Here is an 18,361-nt window from a genome sequence, read left to right as displayed (position 1 = left end):
GTGATGGGGCAAAGGAAATGGGCGTTGTTGAAGTCTAGCAACCTCTTTACGTACCTGAGAAGTAAAAGGACCTTCCCAAGGAACGTCACCCGTGTACAGGGAGCTGGAATCCGGCCCCCAGCTGGCCCAACCCGCAGTGCGTCCCCACCACCCTGCACTGCGCACCTGAGCGCTCAGCTCGTGCAGACAGGCACGTCCCCAGAGGCCTGAGCTGGACCCCAGGGCTCTGCTCAGACTCCTGGGAGGAGGGCGACACCTGGCAGGCCTGCCCGGAGCACGTGAGACTGAGCACAGGCAGCCACGGTGTGGGCGCTGCCGGCTCCCGGGCCGGGTCACGGAGAGCCAGCCGTGTCTCGCCTGTGTGCCCGTTCTCGAGTACACGGTTTGGAGCAGCCGCAGACACGCACGGAGGGCCCACGGGGGCCGTGAGCGCCGACGCGCCCTGCCGCAGTACCTGCACCCGCCTTCCCGCACTGGCGTCACTGCCACACAGACGAGGGGCGGCTGGGGGGCCCCCAGAGCAAGGACGGCACGTGACGCCGCGTGGAATGACACCTGTACTCCAGCTCACCACACGGCTCTTCCAGGAAAGAACGACTCAGGAGAAGAGGGAAGCCAGCGTGGGGCCTCCACAGGAGAAGCAAAGGGCGGCCGCCGCTGCAGCGCTCCGCGGGGCAAGGGCGCCTCTCACCTGGGTGTCTGCAGGGCGTCCCCCCACTCTCAGGAGCAGCCCCTAAGCCCTGACTGGCAGGGGGAGGAGGGGAGAGGTCCACGACTGAGTCCCCCAAGACAGGTCCCAGTGCCCCAGGAAAAAGGTTCCAAGTTCTTTTATTAAGTTAGAAATGGTTAAAGGCAACGCAGCTCAAGGAAAGCACCACCAGGTCCTTTGTGCAGTGAAGAGTGTGCTCGGCTCGGCCACCGGGCAGGCTCGGGTGAGCAGGCGCCCCACCCCGGCCGGGGCCTCCCCAGCTCCTCCGGGGGGCTGAGCTGGAACACCGGGAGCGGAGGCGGCCTCTCACCGGGAGCGTCTGACGCCTGGAGATGAGCCTCCTGCTTTCGGAACCTACCCAGCTGGCCGCGCAGGCTCATGGCTGGCACTCACCAGTGGGTGGCCCCGCCCGAAGGCCCGAGCCCCCAGGAGCGGTGCACAGGACCGGCACCCACATGGCGGGCCTGTGAGGGGCAGGGCTTGGCACGCGGCCTCGGCCCTGGCAACAGCACGGCCCCCTCTGGAACCTGACCCCAGCCGGCAGAGGGCAGAGGGCAGAGGGCAGGCGGTCCAGGAGCCGCAGGTTTTGACCAAGGCACCGCGATGCAACACCCGCTCCTGCGGTGGCGCAGCAGGGCGAGCGAGGGGTGAGCCGGACACTGACACCAGGGGTCAGGGTGGCCGCTGGCACGCGCTGACCTCGGCGGAACCCCAGGTGCTGGGGACATGGCGAGGAGGGGCCCGGTGACACGGGACGGGAAAAAGGAACGAGCGTCTGGTCGTTCTCCGGGACTGTGAGCTCGGGGCGACGGGCCAGATCCAGTTACCAGCTGGAAGGCCAAGATGCCAGGGGCCAGGGGGTGCTGGTTGGGGTCAGGCGACCCCGCTGCTGACGTCCATGCTAAGACACGGCCAGCCCCGGTGGGATCTGGGTCGCCGGCTCCTACCTGCCCCTTGCCTTGAAGGAGAGGGCCACATCTGAAAGCCAGTGCGGCCCCGTCAGAGCGGGTCATGGCTGCCTCCCACAGGGGACTGAGGAGGGGGGGGGGGGGCGACAGGGCAGCCTCCAAGGGCAGCCCCGTGTCCGGCGCATGTGTCCGTCACCTGCGCACAGCACCCTGGGCCGCGGCAGGCCTGACCGGGGAGTGGCCAGGTCAGTGCGGGCCAGGCCCAGCTCCGGGGAGGGCCGGGGCGCGGCGCAGGCTGCTGTGACCTCAGGGGTCTGGGCGCCGCCGGCCAGTGACGCCTCGTGCGCGTCTGAGGTCGCGCCGCAGGCTTCTGTCTCTTACGAAGGGCGTCCTCGGTTTTCTCCTTGGCAACTTCTCTCCGTCCCGATGGATCCTGGCTCCCCGAGGCCTGGGGCCGCCTCCGTGGGACGATGTGCCAGCGCTGGCGGGGAAGCCCCGAGGCGGCTGCTGCCCACTCGCCCAGGGCGCTTAGCCCGCCCGCCCCTCCAGTCCCAGTGCAGGACTTGTTGAAACAAGTGACCTCAGCTCTGCAAATGTGTCGTCCTCCTCGATTCTGAGGGAGTCGTGCCGGTCGAGGTCCTCTCCCCCCAAAACCACTGCGAAGTAGAAAAAGCTGCTGGCGGACACCGCGCTTCTCTTGTCTAAAGCTCAGGACAGCCCCCAGGCCGATGCTCCCAGGACTGGTGGGTGGGTTCCTGCCGCTCAGCCTGCTGGCCCAGGGCGGGCTGAGCCCCCCGCTGTGGTGGGCCCCGCTGCAACAGGGCTGCAGCCGCGGGTGGGGAGAAGCTTGCAGAGCCTGCGGAGGAACAGAGACAGGGTGTGAGTCGTGCCCACCCCGACACAGCTGTCCCTCCCGCACGCGATGCCCGAGGAAGGGCTCACGCTGACTCTGGACGGGAAGCGAGCCCTCCAGGAAACGCGCGTCTCTTCGTGCAGCAGGCTGCGTCCAGCGGCCCCCGGAGCACGGGGCCCATCCCCTTCTCGTTTCTCACAGGACCCCCGAGCCGGGGGTCTCGCCTTGGCCACACGGGGACTCACGCGGAGCTGCAGCAGCTGCGGAGGCCTGGGCTCCAGCGTCTGTGCCGTAAAGAACCTGGCCTTGTCCAGACCCGTCTGGCCTTTGCCCCTGGCTTCTGGGAGGTGATCTCTGTCACACCTGATAGGAGTGTGTTTGCTTAGGGTGAGGGTGAGGACATCCATGTGACTTAGGCTTGGGGCTCTGTGTCACGCTGTACCAGCTAACCTGGCGACAGTAACCACGCTGGCAACCAAGCAGTCACGCTTACGCGCAGGGGCCTCGACAGAAACTGGGCACTGGGCACGGAGGCCTGAGCGCTTCCCCGGCTGGCAACACCCTTTCTGTGCGTCTCACGCACTGACTCCACGGGGAGAGGACACACATGCTCAGTGTTGGGCTCCCCCACCACACGTCTCTGGCCACGACCCACCGATTTTAATCTGTGCCCTTTCCCTGTGACAAACTACAGCTGGGCGGATGACAGCCTCCGTGCATCCTGGGAGGCACCTGAGGGTGGTTCTGGGCCGCCCTCCCCTGCAGCTGGGGAGGAGTGAGGACCCTGTTGCATGCAGACGGGGCCCTCAGATTTCGCAGGCTGGCCTCAGTGCCACGCGGCCTTGCCGGCAGGTCCCACAGTGATGCTGACGTGTGTCTGGGATCCCGAGCGCCAGTCCACACCTGCATGCCCATCTGACAGAGGGCTCACCTGCTTTGCTCAAGGTCAACTGCAAGTGAGGGGCAGAGCCAAGCTTTGGCTCCAGAGCACCCCCGTCACCTGCTGCCCCACACAGCCATCCCTGGAAGATCTTTCCCCAGCGAGGGGTGCTGGGGGCCTCACCTGGCTCCGCAGGTGCTCCTCACGCGGGCAGGTGCTTCCAGGTGCTGACGAAGGCCGTGGGGATGAGTGAATAGGGCACGGTGGTGATGCAGCTCCACGTGTCCGCGGTGGGGTCGTAGCAGTCCAGGGTCTTACACCTCTGGGTCCCGAAGTAGCCCCCCACCACGTAGAGCTTGTTGCCCGAGGCCAGGGCGTGGCAGGACATGCGCTTGGCCGTCATGTCCCCGACGCGCGTCCACTGGCTGGTCTCGCAGTCGAAGCGATAGGCGGAGGCGGCTGTGAACTCCGTGTCGCCCCCCATGATGAAGATCTGGCTGCCCAGCACGGCGGCCGCCGTGTACCGCCACGGCTGGGGGCACTCGGCCTTGATCGTCCAGCGGTTCTCCCCGGGGTCGTAGCACTGGACCTTGGACACCATGTCCCGGTGGATGCTGGTCCCTCCGAAGACGAAGAGCTTCAGCCTGGCGCTGACCACTGCGGCGTTGCTGACGCCGTCCCGCAGCGGGGCCACCATTGTCCACGCGTTGGCCCCGGGGTCGAACTTCTCCACCTGCTTCAGGGAGACGGACGGGGAGGCCGGGAAGACGCCCGCCAGGGACGTGTGCCCCCCGACCACGTAGAGGCAGTTCTCCAGCTCGGCCGAGCCGTGGCCGAAGCGGGCGATCAGCATGGGTGCCGCCTTGGACCACTCCTCGTGGACAGTGTCGTACACCCACACGTCCTTGGACACCCCGTTCTCGGAGCCCCTGCCCCCCGTCACGTAGACCTTGCAGCCGATGGCCGAGGCGCTGAACTCCTTGCGGGGGCTGGGCAGGTCCGCCTTGGGGATGATCTCCTTGGCCTTGTGGTCCACCTGGTAGATCTTGTCGCACATGAAGGTCTGGCCGCCCAGGATGAGCAGCGTGTGGCCGGCCTTGCGCGGCCGGGCGCAGGGGCTGGTGACCACGCCGTCGTTCTGCAGGATCCTGGTCTTGCAGCGCAGCGCCTCATCGACGATGAGCCGGGTGCGCTCGTCCGCCATGAGCAGCGCCTCGCCGGACACGGCCTCCCGGAGGCAGTCGGCCGGCAGCAGGGCCAGCCGCACGCTGCGCAGCAGCTCGGGCAGGTGCGCCCTCCGGCCCTCGAGGTCATGCTTCACCCACTGCAGGATGGCCTCGAACACCACCCGCTCGTCCTCCGTCTCCAGCTCGTCGCTGGAGACGAGGTCCAGCAGCGTGTCCTTGGACAGGCTGTTGAAGTCCTCGCTCTGCCGCACCGTCTCGAAGTGCACGAGGCACATGCGCCAGGAGAACTCGTAGAGCCGGCGGCACTGGTGCGCGTCCGACAGCAGCATCATGCCCAGGCAGTTGGATGGGAAGAGGTTCTTCTCCAGGAACTCGGCGGCCGCGTCCCGCACGTCGTGGAACTGCAGCATGTCGCCCGCCTCCAGCAGTGACTCCGCGTTCTCCTCGTTGATGGCGATGCGGGACGAGTAGGCGAAGTCCAGCAGCAGCTCCAGCACCTCGGGGTGCAGGTTGTCCTGGAAGTTGACCGTGTCGTCCCGGCTCTCCCGCAGGCCGTGGCTGAACATGGCCTCGAAGTAGCGGCTGCAGGCGGCCAGCACGGCGCGGTGGCAGGGGAAGGCGCGGCCGCCGGCCCAGAGCGTGACGTCCGTGAACATGCGGTGCTTGCGCAGCGTGTTGAGGTGCGCCAGCACACAGTCGGGGTGCGACGCCTTGTGGAAGAGCGTGATGTTCATGGACCCCGTGCTGCCCCGCGACTTGCGGGTCTCGTGGACACTGACCGACATGCTGGGCCAACCTGCGGGGGGCGAGGCCACAGGTGAGAGGGACGCAGGCCCCGGCTTCCTGCTCCCTCCCCCCCCGCCCCTTCTGTCACCGGCCACATCCTGGGGACAGCGTCTTGGGGACAGTGCCAGTGGCGGAGCCTGGCTTTCCCCCCTGCCCTGTGGAAGCTGGTTCTGTTCTCCTGAATTTAGATCAGCCCTGAAACCAAGTGTCTCTGTCTTGGATATGAGCCACCCCTGGGTGCTGGGCAGCTTCACACTGTGCGGCCTCCCAGCCTCCCAAGGTCATGAGGCCGTGCCAAGGGGGCCTCTGGCCTGGTCAAGCCTATGTCCGGGCAGCACTGTGCGGCGTGTGTCCCCATTCCACATCGGGGGCCGCCAGGCCTCGGACAGGCGAAGTCAGAAAGATTCCCGTGTGGGCTGTCCGGCTCCAGGCCCAGCCTCTCCCCTCCACTGGCCCCAGGAGACTCACTCCTGCAGGGTAACTTGAAACCTCGTTCCCAAGACGGGCACGCCCGTGCTCCCAGTGGGTCCAGTCCCGAGCTGGGCTCCACGCCACGCTGGCCAGACCCCGCCCTCACCCCTTTCCCTCGGAAAGCCCCTCAGCAGCCCAAGCTGGCTCAGTATAGACACATTCTCAACATCCAGGGTCCTCCAGAGGCCTCTTGACCAGCAGCTCAACCCAGGTCCCAGCAGGAAGCCAAGACAAAGGCCTGGGGTGACAGCAGGGCATGCCGAATACTGAAGCAACCCAGATTCGCCTCAGCCGAAGCAGCAGAACACCCCAGCCATCGGAGCCCCCCCATCCTGGTGAGCAGCTCCAGGCTCCTGGGCCCCCGTGGGTGCCTCCCCGCATTCCCCCGTCCGCCCCCCTCTGCCCAGCTCGGGACGGGGTTCGCCACCGTGGGTCCTCGCAAGCAGATGAGATGCTGACTTGTCACCTGCTTTAATTTTAGGGGGATGCCAAAGCACTTTAAGGTTCAGCGATGGCTTGACATAGGACCCCACTGCAGGGCTGTGGAAACGAGGCTCACCCAACGGGCAAGAGAGAGGACACATTTCGATAAAGAGTGGCCAAAAAGCAAACTGAATCTAGCATCTGGACCCCAAACGTCTGTGCTGCCTTCCTCCCGCTGGGACTGAGGCAACGACACACACGTAAACCCCAGCCCCCTTTTTTCATTTTTAATTTTCAGAAGTGTGTATGTAACTCCTCCTCCCCACTCCGAGTTATTTATCTGCTTAGGTGATGACCCAGTGAGGGAAGGAAGTGATTTCATCCTTCAGTGACGGTGCAGACGGGAGTCCCCGTGCACTGCCGGGTGCTCGCCCGCCCTCACCCCTCCCCAAGCGGACGTGGTCGGAGCTGCCTGGGCATGGCCCTCATCCGGGCGGGCGGGCGGTGCAGGCGGAGCGGGCGAGGCGCACGGGCTGGGCCTGGCCATCAGCTGCAGGAACCGCGGGCCCCTGGGCCGTGGGCTTGAGAGGCCGGCCCTCGGGAGTGGGGCTGCTGAGTGCAGGGCCCCAGGGCCGGGCTGTGTCGTGTTCCCCACTCCACCGCCGGCCCCGAGGCACCGCCCCCCACTGCACCTCAGCTTTCCCTTCTGTGAGGCGCGTCCCTGTCCTGCTCAGACCTCCGCGAGTCCCTCTCTCGTTGGCAGTCATTCACAGGGCACAGCCTCTGGGTCTGGCCCTGGGACCTGGTGTCAGGGACGAGAGGCTGCGCTGGCCGGGCCCGCAGGATGTGGCCCCCTCTCGCCCCCATTCTGGATTGCCCAATCTTGAATCTGGACCTGCAACACATTTCCCCAAACCTTGCTGTGATTGCTACTTCCTCATTCTGGCTTCTGTCACTCCGACGCCAGACACTTTCCAAAATGTGGCCTTTTCCCAGGCGACTCCGTCCAGGCCACCTCCACTGTGCCCCGGCCGTTGATGAGGCGGCCTCTGGACTGTTGGGGGACGGCTCCGAGGGCTCCCAGGTCAGGGCTCTGACGCTGCCGCTTGGTCTCAAGCTCCATTCCTGAGCACCTGCATTTCCGTGGGTCCCACCTGCTGTGGGTCCCTGAGCACCTCACTGCACCCGCTCCCGCCCCACCCCACGCCCGGCCAGGGGGCCAGGCCGTTTCTCATCTCGAACTGCACGTGGCCCTGAACGCTTCGGCTTGGACCCCCGTCGCCACACTCCTCTGGGATTCTTCTTTACAGACTGCCCAAGATGGAATGGCAGCTGTTTGCCTTACTAACCACTGCGGTGTAATCAGGACGTCACCAGAACCCACTCCGGGGGGCGCGGGCTCCGTGGCTGCCCAGAGCCTGGCCCCAGGCCGGCCAGAGCACACAGACCCTTCCCTTCCCACACAGTCGTGCCAGGCGGAGGCCCGCTGCGGTTCCTGGCCCCGTCCTCCTCGGGAGTCCCAGGTCCTCTCTCGAGGCAGCTGGCACTAGGGCCGTGGGGTTCAGGCTGCGCCCCGGCTCCACTCGGGTGCTGCTGGCAGGGCCGCCCTGGCGAGGCATCTAGGGATTGTCCCCGGAGGGCGCGAGGGCGGACGCGCAGGGCTCAGACAGACAGACAGCAGAAGGCAGGCTCACCCACGCAGAGCAGCCTCGTCTGCCCTGAGAATGAGGCCAAGCGGCGCCCTCCCCACGGCCGAGGCTGCTTGGGCAACCCCGGGCCGGGAGCTGGCTGCCGTCGTCCGAGGCGGATGCCGCGCCGGTCCCCGCCCCGACGGCTCCTGCCGGCCGGGACACCCGACGGCACTGCTCGCCCAGCCGCCTTGCAGACGACGAGACGCTGCCGGGGTGGCCGCAGCAACGGACACTCAGCTTCGCGTGAGCCGCGACGCCCCGGCCGCCCTCGGGAACCAGCCAGCCGCCTCCGCTGCAGCCTGCTCAGACGCTGGACGCGAGCACGGGCTTCTGGCCCTGGCCGGTCAGATCGGCTCATCGCAGGGCCCCAGGGGTCGGCTGCTCATGACCCAGCCCGTGCCATCCTCACGCCCACCGCGACGGGCCTGGCGCCCAAGGCAGGCCGACAAGACGCGTCCACGTTGTTTCCGGAACTTCGGAGCCTGAAGCAGGCTCCGCCCTCGGGGCTGCCGACCGGGCTAGACCAAGGCCAGGAGCCTGGGTGGACGGCGGCCACGGTGCCCGAGGTGGAGTTGCCAGAGGCGGCGGGGCGGGGCTCCTGGTCCCTGCTGAGCCTGAGCCCGTCTGCCCCTCGGCTTCCTTTCTGCCAGTTTGAGAGGGGTTTCTGTCACTTGCCACCAAGAGTCACAACTAGTGCAGGGAGCCACCAAGACATCAGGTTCCCAGTTTTGGTGACCCAGGGGCTGCTCACCTTTCCACCTGCAGAGAGGCCACCAGACACTGAGCTGATCTTCAGTGCACAGTACCAGGGCCACACCCAGCCCTGTGCAGGTGGGGGCTGTGGGGTAGAAAGACACAGGATGGGGGCTCCTGGCAGCGGGGGTGGGGAGCATTCGCGAGCGAGCAAGGTCAGGTCTGCCCAGCTGGCTCTGGAAGCCTCTGTCTCTGCAGCCCATGCCTCTGGGGGTACACATCACAGGAACGATTTTGATTACCTCAGCATCATCCTGGCTTCGATGGATTTAAGGCACAGGATGTAACTGCACGACACTGCTGTGCTCTAGACTGGCAAGTCACTGTCCCCCTAAGGGGGATGACGGACCCCACACACCTTGGCTCCCCACGCTGCCATCCTTACCTGCAGGAAATGTACCAGAGAGCCGTGTGCCAGCTCACTTCTCTTACCGGCCTTGGAATGTTAACTAAACGCCCAAGGAAACAGAGCCGCTCCGGGGCAAGGCCTTCCGAAAGCTCTGCCCATGCTCCGGGGAGGAGCTGGCAGATTCTAGCAACTAGAAGTGAGAGGAAACTTGCACCAGAGACGGTCACAGCTGCTTTCGGTGTGGCCCGATCCCCGTTCGGCTGTAGCACCCTCACCCCGAATTCCCCCACCAGCCAGGAGTCAGCGATCCCCGAGATGAGGGAGTCAGCTCCACAATTCTTCACTAGAGGCTGGAGGGAGCAGCAGAGGCCCAGGGCCCAGCTGGCGGGTCCCCGGTCCCGTGGTTCCCAGTCACTCGTTCATCGGGAGTTTTCCACACAGTTCCCACATGCCAGGTGCCAGCCCGGGAGACGGGGGCTGACAGACAAGGTTCCTGCTCCTACACGGCTGCACTCCGGGGTCGGTGGCCCCGGGATACAGACCCGCGATGAGGGAACAAGCGAGTGCACAGGACACCATCACTTCCTGGAAGTTCCACGATTAAATTAAAGCGGCAGCATGACACAGGGCGTGACGAGAAGCCAGGGGGCTCAGGTAGCCTGTGGCGGGGGGCGTGCGAGCTGGAACTAAGCGAGGAGCTGGAACCGGGAGGTGACGACGGGCGGGGCCGGGGGGCGGGTTCCAGGTGAAGGAGCAGCAAGTGCAAAGGACAGGTGGGAACAAGGTCGGTCCATTCAGGGAGGAGAGAGGCCGCGGCAGGGACGGGCTCACAGGAGGCCAGTGGGCGGGGTCAGGGTGGCCACACATTCCTCCCGTTGAGAGGCGGGGTCTGGAGCCGCACCATGCCCACCTCGGGGCCCAGGCCCTCGGGAGGCTGACGGCTTCCCTTCTCTCTCGTGGCTTCCCCTCTCTCTCGTAGCGCTCGCTGGAGGGGAAGCCAGCCGTGCTGTGTGAAGCCAGTCATGAGACTGTCACACTGGGAGGCGGCTCGACCCATCACGTGGACGAGGGCACGGCCTGGCCATTCCCTGCTGTTCGAGCTGAGCCCAGGCGAGTGAAGAGCTCGCCCTAGACATTCCAGCCACAGCAGATGGACACCAGCCAGCAGTTAGAATTGGGGCCCCTGACACAGGACCCCAGAGGTCACCAAGGTCACGGATCACCCCACCTGAAAACCTGAGACAAATCCTGACTGAGCACCTTCCAGCTACACTAGCGGCCAAAATAAAAAAAAACCTGCAAGAGCCAAGGTGGCACGGCCTTATCTCTCGGACCGGGTGACATGTCATGCAAGAGCCATGCAGAAGCCAACGTACAAGTAAGAGAGGCAAGGCCGGGGGCTGGGGGGGGGGGCACGGCACGCATCCGGGCCCGTTTCTCTCAGGGGGTCCTGCCCCCGACAGAGCATCGCCGAGAAAGGGTTGGTTGGTTCTTCAGAGCCCCCGAAGCCAGCCGAGCCACTGCCGTGGGACCCCGGGAAGGTTAATGCGCCTCTCTGGGTCTGTTTTTCAAGCACGAAGCGATGATGAGAACCACCGCTGCCTCAAAGGGTCGCTGTGAGATTTACAGGAGACGGCAAGGGGTAAGCGCTGGGAACAGCCTGGGCCTGTCACGTGGACCCGCTCGGCTGTTTCATCGCCACTGTCACCGATCAGAGGGCACAGCGGACATGCCGACCCTCCCTCCGTCCCCGGCCTCCACTGTGAACAAGGGGGATTTTCAGTGTCTGCCCTACTCATTTATTTCTAAGTTGTCTGATTTCCCTCCTGGGCACGTCGCATGTTTAGAAACAGGAAAAACGCAAACACCTTTCGCCGAGCCCGCCAGGCCCGGGTCGCTCCCGGAGCTATGACGACGAGTCCACGTCACACCCATGCGGAGCCAGAGGCGGCCCAGCCGTTTCCCACGGGGAGCCCCAGCAGACACGCCATGACGCTGTGGCTCACACGCCGGTCCCCACTTCCCCGAGTCCGGGAACACCTCGTCCCGGATTGCACGGGGTACAGGAGCAGCCATCCTTCCAATTTCTCGTGTAACACAAACTAAGCGCCCTGACTAAGCAGAAATAGATCTAACTGTCAATTGAAAGGGAAATCAGTGTGACTGCTGTGAACCGAGTCAGAGCCAATGATCGTTCCAGATACAAGCGAACGATCAGACAATGGGTCCTTTCTCTAGATAGTTCTGCTTTTCGATGGCCCTTTCTTAAAAAAAAAAAAAAAATCATATAATTTATTCAAAAATTAAACGTGCCATTTTTAATTTAAAAGGCAACACCGAGGAAATGTTTGTTTTACGCCGCCATGTATTTCTTTTGGTTTCGCTTTCCAGCCTGTCGTTGTGAAAGACTTGGGCCCGCAGTAAGTCGTCGCAGGAGTTGTGCAACACGTGCCTCCTGCTCGCCTGTGGTCAGTCGGCTGGTGGCCGCCTCAGCCCCCACCTCTCCCACACGGGCTGGCCTTGCGGCGGGTTCTGCAGCGGAGTGAGGCTCGGGGGAAGGCCGAGGGTGTTGCTTCACACACCGCTTGGTAATAAATGGGTTCCTCTCCAGTAACAAAATGTCCCTGAATCAGATAACTCCCTGTGACGGGCGGGCAGGCGTTGGGGGGCAAGCCAGCGGCCTCTGAGCTCACCTGCCCACCCCCGGCCTGGCAGAGTCCCAACCCTTCCATACCCTCTGACAGAGCACACTGCGGGACAAGCTGGTGCCCACCTGCTGTGCTCAGGTCATGATCCGCAGTGCCCCTGCGCCCCCTGCCCACACACACCCAGAGTCCCAGCCGGGCGGTGAGTCCTGAGGTTACCCTACATGTGGCCCACCCATCCCCCTCTGCAGCCAACGCCTGCAAGGGGAAGGGAGGTCCCAGCAGACCCGGGGGGACTGGCAGATGCTTCAGCGCCTTCCCCGTCTTCCAGCTTTTTAATGGACCCACACGTTGACCACACGTAGGAAGGGCAGCCACGTCAGCCTCCATGCCTGACAGCCGAGGCCCAGGCTGACTGCAGCCTCTGGTGGCCGGGGACCAGGGCTAGACAGATGCTGTGGACGCGTCACTCCCACGGCTCAGGCGGTGGGTGCGCTGTGCTGGCCTTGCCCAGAACAAAAGACTCTGCTTTCCCAGAGAGGGCATGGGCGGGAGGTGAGGGGTCAAGGCCCACTGAGCAATGCGATGCAGCCACACTTGTTGCGAAGCGTCGGTAGGGAGTCGAGCTGGGAGGGGAGCCAACTCAAACACATGACAACCACGGACCTACACGGGCCTGGGCATCGCACCCGCAGGATTTAATCCTCACTGCCAGGCCTGCCACGGCTGCGACTGCTCGTCAGGGCGGGCTAGGTTATGCTGCAGCAACGAACACCCTCGGCCCCATACTGCACGCAGGGTGGCCCCGTGGGTGCTGGCGGGGGGGGTGCTGGTCTCGTCCCTGTCGCTCCCGAGAACCAGGCTGACAAAGCAGCCGCCATGCCAACGGGAAGAGAGCACTCTGGGGACCGTGGCGCCGACAGTTCCGTGCTTGGTCTGGAAGGACATGCGTCACTCCTGCTCCCGTCTCACAGGCCAAAACCAGTCACACGGCTCCACTCGCCCCCCTGAGCGCGCGGGCCGTGCGGCCCGACCACACGCGCGGCGTTTCTGTCATTCGCAGACGGCAGCAGCAGCTCAGAGGTTAATGGTAACAGCACTACTAAGAGCAGTTCCTGAGTACTGACCCTGTGCCCGGCACTGTTCCGACTGCTTTCTGCACGGACCCGTCTATCCCCACCACAGCCGCAGGTCCCGTGACTGCGTCTGACAGGTCGGGGCACTGGACCGGGAGACGTGAGCAGCCGGCTGCCGCCCCTGCACTGCGTGAGCCCCATGTCACAAGGCTGGGGCGAGGGCGGCGTTCAGACCCGGGCTCGCAAGCCCAGCCAGGACGCAGGAGCACTTGAGCTCTGGATGCCAGACGCCGGATGCCAATGCCACGGCTTTCTAGAAAAAAGGCTCCTCGTCTCGTTGGCCCTCACTCCTGCCCAGACGATCCGACCTGGCCAACTGCAAAGCGGGCGGGCAGCTCGCGCATCCTGGGGTTGGAAGGAGCAAAGCTTCTCTTATCTAAATTAAGGAATTAATTCCAGTCAGCCTAGATTGATCTGTGGTCAGCGTCTCCCTGGGGGCCCAACAGGAGCAGGTGGAAAATGAGCAAGGCTTCTTGTTTCCCTCCAGTCCTTGCATCCTCCTCCGACAAATCAGCTGACAGCGGAGGGTGTCTTCTTGGCAGACAAAGGCGGCAGCAGACATTCTCCCACGGCCTCCTCAGAGCCCGCCTCTTTGGGGGAGGAGCTCGCCGACTGGTCTAGAGACCACAGGAGGCAGGGGAGTCCTGCAATCTCTTTCTGGGCCCCTTTCTTGACCCCTCTTGCTCTTAGGAGCTTTGTCCTTCTCTCTTCTCGGAGGTGGCCCTGGACACTGCACAGGCTAGGTCCCACTCCATCTGTCCTGGGGAGTGGGGTTACCCTAAGTGCTCCCAGATCTGGTGCCCAGCTCCTACCCAGCACAAGCCAGGGCGACTTGGGGAAATGAGTTATCCACACGCAGCCTTTCTTGGGGCCCAGATTGGTTCTTCCTTGACCCGGTCCTCTGGCTTCACCAGCCCCTCATCCACGGGCACACAGAATGCCTGCGGGCCCTCCACGTGGGTGCCCCGAACACAGTGGACAGAGGAAGGGAGCTGAGTCCTGTCCCCCTTGAGTCACTGGTAAATTCTATCTCGGTTTCCACTCATCAAGAAAGGAAAAGAAACTGGGAGCTGGCCTACCTCTCTCATTCTATAGGTGGAAAAAATCGGGGCCTAGAGAGGGACAGTGACTTGCCCAAAGCCCCACAACACACATCAGGGGCAGAGCTGCACCTAGGCCTCTAGCCTCCTCCCTTCTAATTCAGCTCCTCTGTACTCTGCTGGCTGCTTCTCAGTCTCAAATTCTTCCTGCCCACAAGGTCTAAGCGAGCAACTCGAGCCTTAGAAAACCACTTAACATCCGAGGCTGCAAGACCTTTTGAGATTTTACAGCAAAACTTTCATAGAAGCATCGAACAGAGAAGCATCCCCCCATTTTACAGAAGAGCAAATCGAAGCCCATCAAGGGAAGGGGGCCTACATGAAGTCAGGTGGGGCAGACAGGACTCCCAGACCCCCACTTAAGTGGTCTTTCTGCCCACAGGTCCTAGGTGTGAGGGTTCCAACGGTGGCCAGGTGAAGCGGTGGAGCAGGCCTCGGACCGCAGGCACACTGGCGCGAGGTACGGCCCAGAAAGCCTCGTCCAGACTCCCCACTATCCGGGGTGCAGGAGGTCATCGTTGGGGGCGGGGGAGATTTTTAAATATTTGCAGAAAACACAGTGAAATTTCCCAACTGAACTGAATTTCTGAGACCACGGATTTGGCACTTTCACCAACAGGTCAATGAGCCACAAATGCCTACCCTTTTTCATCCAAAATGTCACTTGACAGGGCTTGGGAGGGGGCAATGGTGAGTGAAGGTGGCTGAGGCCCCAGGGGAGGTCTGGTCACACACAGGCAGCATCTGAACCCAAGTCCAGTTCCCAAGCCCATGCTCTCTCCTCGGACCTTGTGCTGAAGAGACCTAGCGAGCCCTCCCTACCCGGAGCCTTCTCTGGGCCCCCACTTCTTGACAGCTGAAGGACCTGGAGTCAGTCTGGCAAGGTGAGTGCCTGAGATTGGCAGGTGTCAGCTTTCGCTACCTTTAGATTGGGATGGGGCAGTGCTGCTCAGGGGCCTGGTGGCCCAGGAAAGGGGGCGGCACCTGCTGTGAACACTGGGCTGAACTCCCTCACCTGGGGCAGACCCGGAGTAGTAAGAGGGAAGGAAGCCCTGCTAAGATGCTGGGGGGCAGAGCTGGGGATGCCTGCGTTCTCCCCACCCCACCCTCTCCAACCCCGCCCCCAGGTGTCCCAACTAAGTGCTTTCCCTCTGGGAAAACGCTAAACCAGCCTTGGCTGCCCAAGGCAATTCAATTATGAAATTCACCTCGTTAGATGTAAACTGGCACCTCGATCTGCCAATTCTTTTGCTCGTGTCTGGCCACTCTGTTTTCTAGAGCCGGCTCAGCCCAGCCCACCCCATCCCTGGCCAGGCCACACCCACATTTCGGTTTGGTCCAGAGGGACTAAGGGCTCAGGCAATGGGCTGGGCTTAGGGGCTGATAGGGTAGGTTCTCCCTAGACAGAAAGGCTGCATGCAGCAGCCATCCGTCTTCCTGGGATTCCGGGAATGCTGACTCCACAGGCCGGACCAGCACAGTTCCCCGGACCAGCACAGTTCCCCGGGGACCCTCCCGTCAGCTCCTGCCTGCACTGCCCCCAACCTCGACCCGCACCTGCCTTAAGGTCGGCAGTGAATTTGCCGCTGGGAGGAGTGGGAGTGAGTAGTGGGAGGAGGCAGCACCCCAGGGCCTGGGATCTGGACCCTGGCCGCCTTTCTCATCACGACCTCGGCGAGCATCCTCCCTTCAGAAGCCTTCGCCACCTACGCCCCTCTTCTGTCCCCCTCAGCTCCCACTGCTGCCGTATCCCCGAGGAACGAAGCACACCCGCACGTGCCAGGACCCCTAATCCCCGTGCAGGCACAGCCTCACCTAGGAGCTCCCTGAAGGCAGGGTCCCAGTCAGTACCCCTCGAATGACTAATAAAAGAATGAACGTTTAAACCACCCACTAAGGAACGGTCCCGCACGCATCACGGTTCCAGACGGGGAGACCACGCCCCCTTCACGGCAGACCACGTGCTCCCAGACTGGGCAAGCTCCTCTCCCCTGTGCTCCTCTCCCCACGCTGGGGGCCTGCAGGTCTAAAATGCTATTAAGGGGCATATGCGGTGTGCAACTCGGCCACAGGTCCTCTCTCTGCACCACAAACAGATCCGGCTGCCGCCTGAGCCCCAGGGAGACGGTTTCTATCATTTCCCTCCACCTGCCTTTTAACAGCCTCCCTGGAATCACTCACTTCCTGACAAATGGACTGACTTGAGTCAGAGATTACTACTGCGCCTGAACGAAGACTGACTCCATCAGTCTCTGCAGCCACAGCCTGGGGACCCAAGGACGCCTGGTGTTAGAAGGACATCACGTCTTGCCCCTGGTGGGGTGGCCCTTGTGTCCGACTTTTCCCCAGTGCCCAGATGCTAGCCTTCGCCAACATTCCCCAGGAATCTAACAGCACACCTGGGCTCACTGAGCATCAGTCCCGTTTGTAAATGGGGAGACTGAGGCCAGAGGTCCCAAAGGGCCTGACTCAAATCACAGTCACCAGAGTCTGATTTGTGATAAGAAAATAGGGTTCCTGCCTCCCTTCCCAGTGCCACTGGCAACTTCCCTCTCTCTGTCCCACCCCCAGAGTGCCAAAAGGCCCAGACATCTGGCTTCTCTGTCCTGACCTGCCACCAGGGAGGGCCGAAGCCAGGGAGCCTTCCCTGGCTCAGAGCAACCCAGCAGGACCCAAGGACCTTCAGGGGCCTGGGTCTGCCCCCACCCCAACCGCTATGATCACGTCTCTAAGATGTTTTTGTTTGTTTCTGCGCATAAACCAACTGAAATGTGGCAGCGCTGTCCGAAGCAGCAGCACAAAAAAGTGTCTGGTGGCCCTAGGGCTAGTCTCCTAAGGGAAAAGCTTCTCCGGCAACGACTAGGAGGGTAAAAAGCAGGGGTGGGGGCGTGCCCAAGTGGCATGGGGCCAGAGCAAGATCAGGGGGACGAGGGCGGCCGGCTGGAGGAGGCTTGCTCTGGACCCGCTAGGGGGGCCGCCACGCTGGGCAAGGGCGTGGGACCGTGCCTCTGCGGCTCCGCAGCTCTCTGAACAAGGACAAGGGGCCGTGTCCTGTGAGACGCAAACGGCTCGTGGGGTCACAGCGGCGGCGGACGCTGCCCTGGCTGAACCCCTCGGCCCTCGCTGCGCACGAGGCAGGCAGCCCTCGGGCCCTCAGTGTCAAGTGCGCCGGGCCGCTCACATCCTCGAAGACAAGCTGCCTTCTCTTTCCAGGATCGATAGTAATTTTTTTAAGAGAGAGAGAGCCCGCGGACTCAATGAATCAACCGCTCCCAAGGGAAAGAGTTGCTGCTCCCGCGCGCAACATCCATTTGCAAAAACAATTCATTCCCTTGTCCGGAGCTCTGGGCAAATGCCCTCGCCGGGTCCCCAGCGAGGCGCGAGGAGCCGGCTCTGGCGAGGGGGTGGGGACCACAGCCCCCCACCCCCACCCCGCCCCGCACGCACCATTGTCCTCGGCTCCAGCCCGCCCCGAGCCCCCAGGGTGGCCGATGCGGCTCCGGCGACCCGGGCCGCGCGGAGGCTCACTCCGTCGAGGGCTCCCCCGGCGGGGAAGGGGGGCGCAGGGTCCCGGGGGCGGGGGTGACAAGTGCCAAGGCCGGCGTCCGGGAGCACGGCTCCGCCGGCCCGGCGCTGCGCCCTCAGCCCGGCGCTGGTACTCACCGCTCGGGGCGCCACCGCCCGCCACGCTCCCCGCCCGGTGCCGCCGCTGCCGCCGCCGCGATCACAGGCTCCTGGCTGCGCCCCCGCACCCCCCGCCGCCGCTCCCCGCCCCCGACCAGCCACAGTCCCCGGAGCTGCTGCGGCCGCGATTCGGCCCCCGGCGCCGCCAACAAACTAGTTTCTCCGGCCTTCCAGCCCCGCCTCCCGGCCCGAAGCTCTGCAGCCAATCACAGGGGGCGCCTCTGTGACGGACGGGCGGCCCAGCCCGTGGTTCCGTCCGCAGGAGGAGAAAGGGGTGGGCGCCCCCCGGCGCACCGGTACCGTGACGGGGCGGGGCGGGGCGAGGAAAAGGACTGCGATCAGATTCTTAAAGGGACAGGCGCCTCCTACGCCCCCACTCCCCGCCCGCCGCCGTGCGCGCGCGGGGCCAAAGTTTGGGAACAAAACCCAACGGCGTTCTAGAGCTTTCCAAAGAAGAGAGCTGTATAGATGGCAGATACGCCTTCAGCACCTGGTCTGCGGAGCTACACTTTAAATTGTGAAAGTGCTGAGGGAACATTTTCTTTTTACTCTGGGTTCGTTTCAACGATCAGCATTTTTTTTTTTTTTTTTTTGCATCTACTAAACCAAACCTTGCCTGTATTTGAAATGTGTATTTTACAGAGTACTGCAGCTCTCCTATCTGTCATTTCAAAGTTCCTCTTTGTACGTCAACCTTCAAATACACATTCATTCATCCACTCCTTAATTCATTCCACAAAGCTTTACTGGACATCCGTCGGACGTGCTAGTCTTAGAGGCAGGGAA

General features: G+C 63.4%; 2 protein-coding genes across 3 annotated transcripts; one reads left to right on the top strand and one right to left on the bottom strand.

The window, feature by feature from the left end:
• Nucleotides 1-812: 812 nt before the first annotated feature.
• Nucleotides 813-17,667, bottom strand: KLHL25 (kelch like family member 25). Of its 2 annotated transcripts, XM_016151665.2 has the most exons (3): nucleotides 17,555-17,667; nucleotides 3,534-5,333; nucleotides 813-2,473 (listed from the first exon to the last, which is right to left on the bottom strand). In XM_016151665.2, exon 2 carries the CDS (start codon nucleotides 5,320-5,322, stop codon nucleotides 3,553-3,555), a length of 1,770 nt encoding a protein of 589 aa, XP_016007151.1. In that variant the 5' UTR covers nucleotides 5,323-5,333; nucleotides 17,555-17,667; the 3' UTR covers nucleotides 813-2,473; nucleotides 3,534-3,552. The 2 variants fall into 2 exon arrangements, with proteins under 2 accessions (XP_016007151.1, XP_036087883.1); XM_036231990.1 differs by lacking the exon at nucleotides 17,555-17,667 and having other exon boundaries at nucleotides 3,534-5,348.
• On the top strand, nucleotides 6,018-11,293 carry LOC118611404. The gene is made up of 2 exons (XM_036231991.1): nucleotides 6,018-6,129; nucleotides 6,276-11,293. Exon 2 carries the CDS (start codon nucleotides 8,025-8,027, stop codon nucleotides 8,946-8,948), a length of 924 nt encoding a protein of 307 aa, XP_036087884.1. The 5' UTR covers nucleotides 6,018-6,129; nucleotides 6,276-8,024; the 3' UTR covers nucleotides 8,949-11,293.
• Nucleotides 17,668-18,361: the final 694 nt, after the last annotated feature.

Source organism: Rousettus aegyptiacus, unplaced genomic scaffold, assembly GCF_014176215.1.
Source record: "Rousettus aegyptiacus isolate mRouAeg1 unplaced genomic scaffold, mRouAeg1.p scaffold_m13_p_14, whole genome shotgun sequence".
Taxonomy (NCBI): Eukaryota; Metazoa; Chordata; class Mammalia; order Chiroptera; family Pteropodidae; genus Rousettus; species Rousettus aegyptiacus.
This window is presented reverse-complemented; position numbering and strand designations above follow the sequence as displayed.

Bases quoted from the DNA above. Each gene is read 5' to 3' on its own strand.
- KLHL25 (XM_016151665.2), bottom strand. From the start codon at position 5,322: ATGTCGGTCAGTGTCCACGAGACCCGCAAGTCGCGGGGCAGCACGGGG.
- LOC118611404 (XM_036231991.1), top strand. From the start codon at position 8,025: ATGCCGCGCCGGTCCCCGCCCCGACGGCTCCTGCCGGCCGGGACACCC.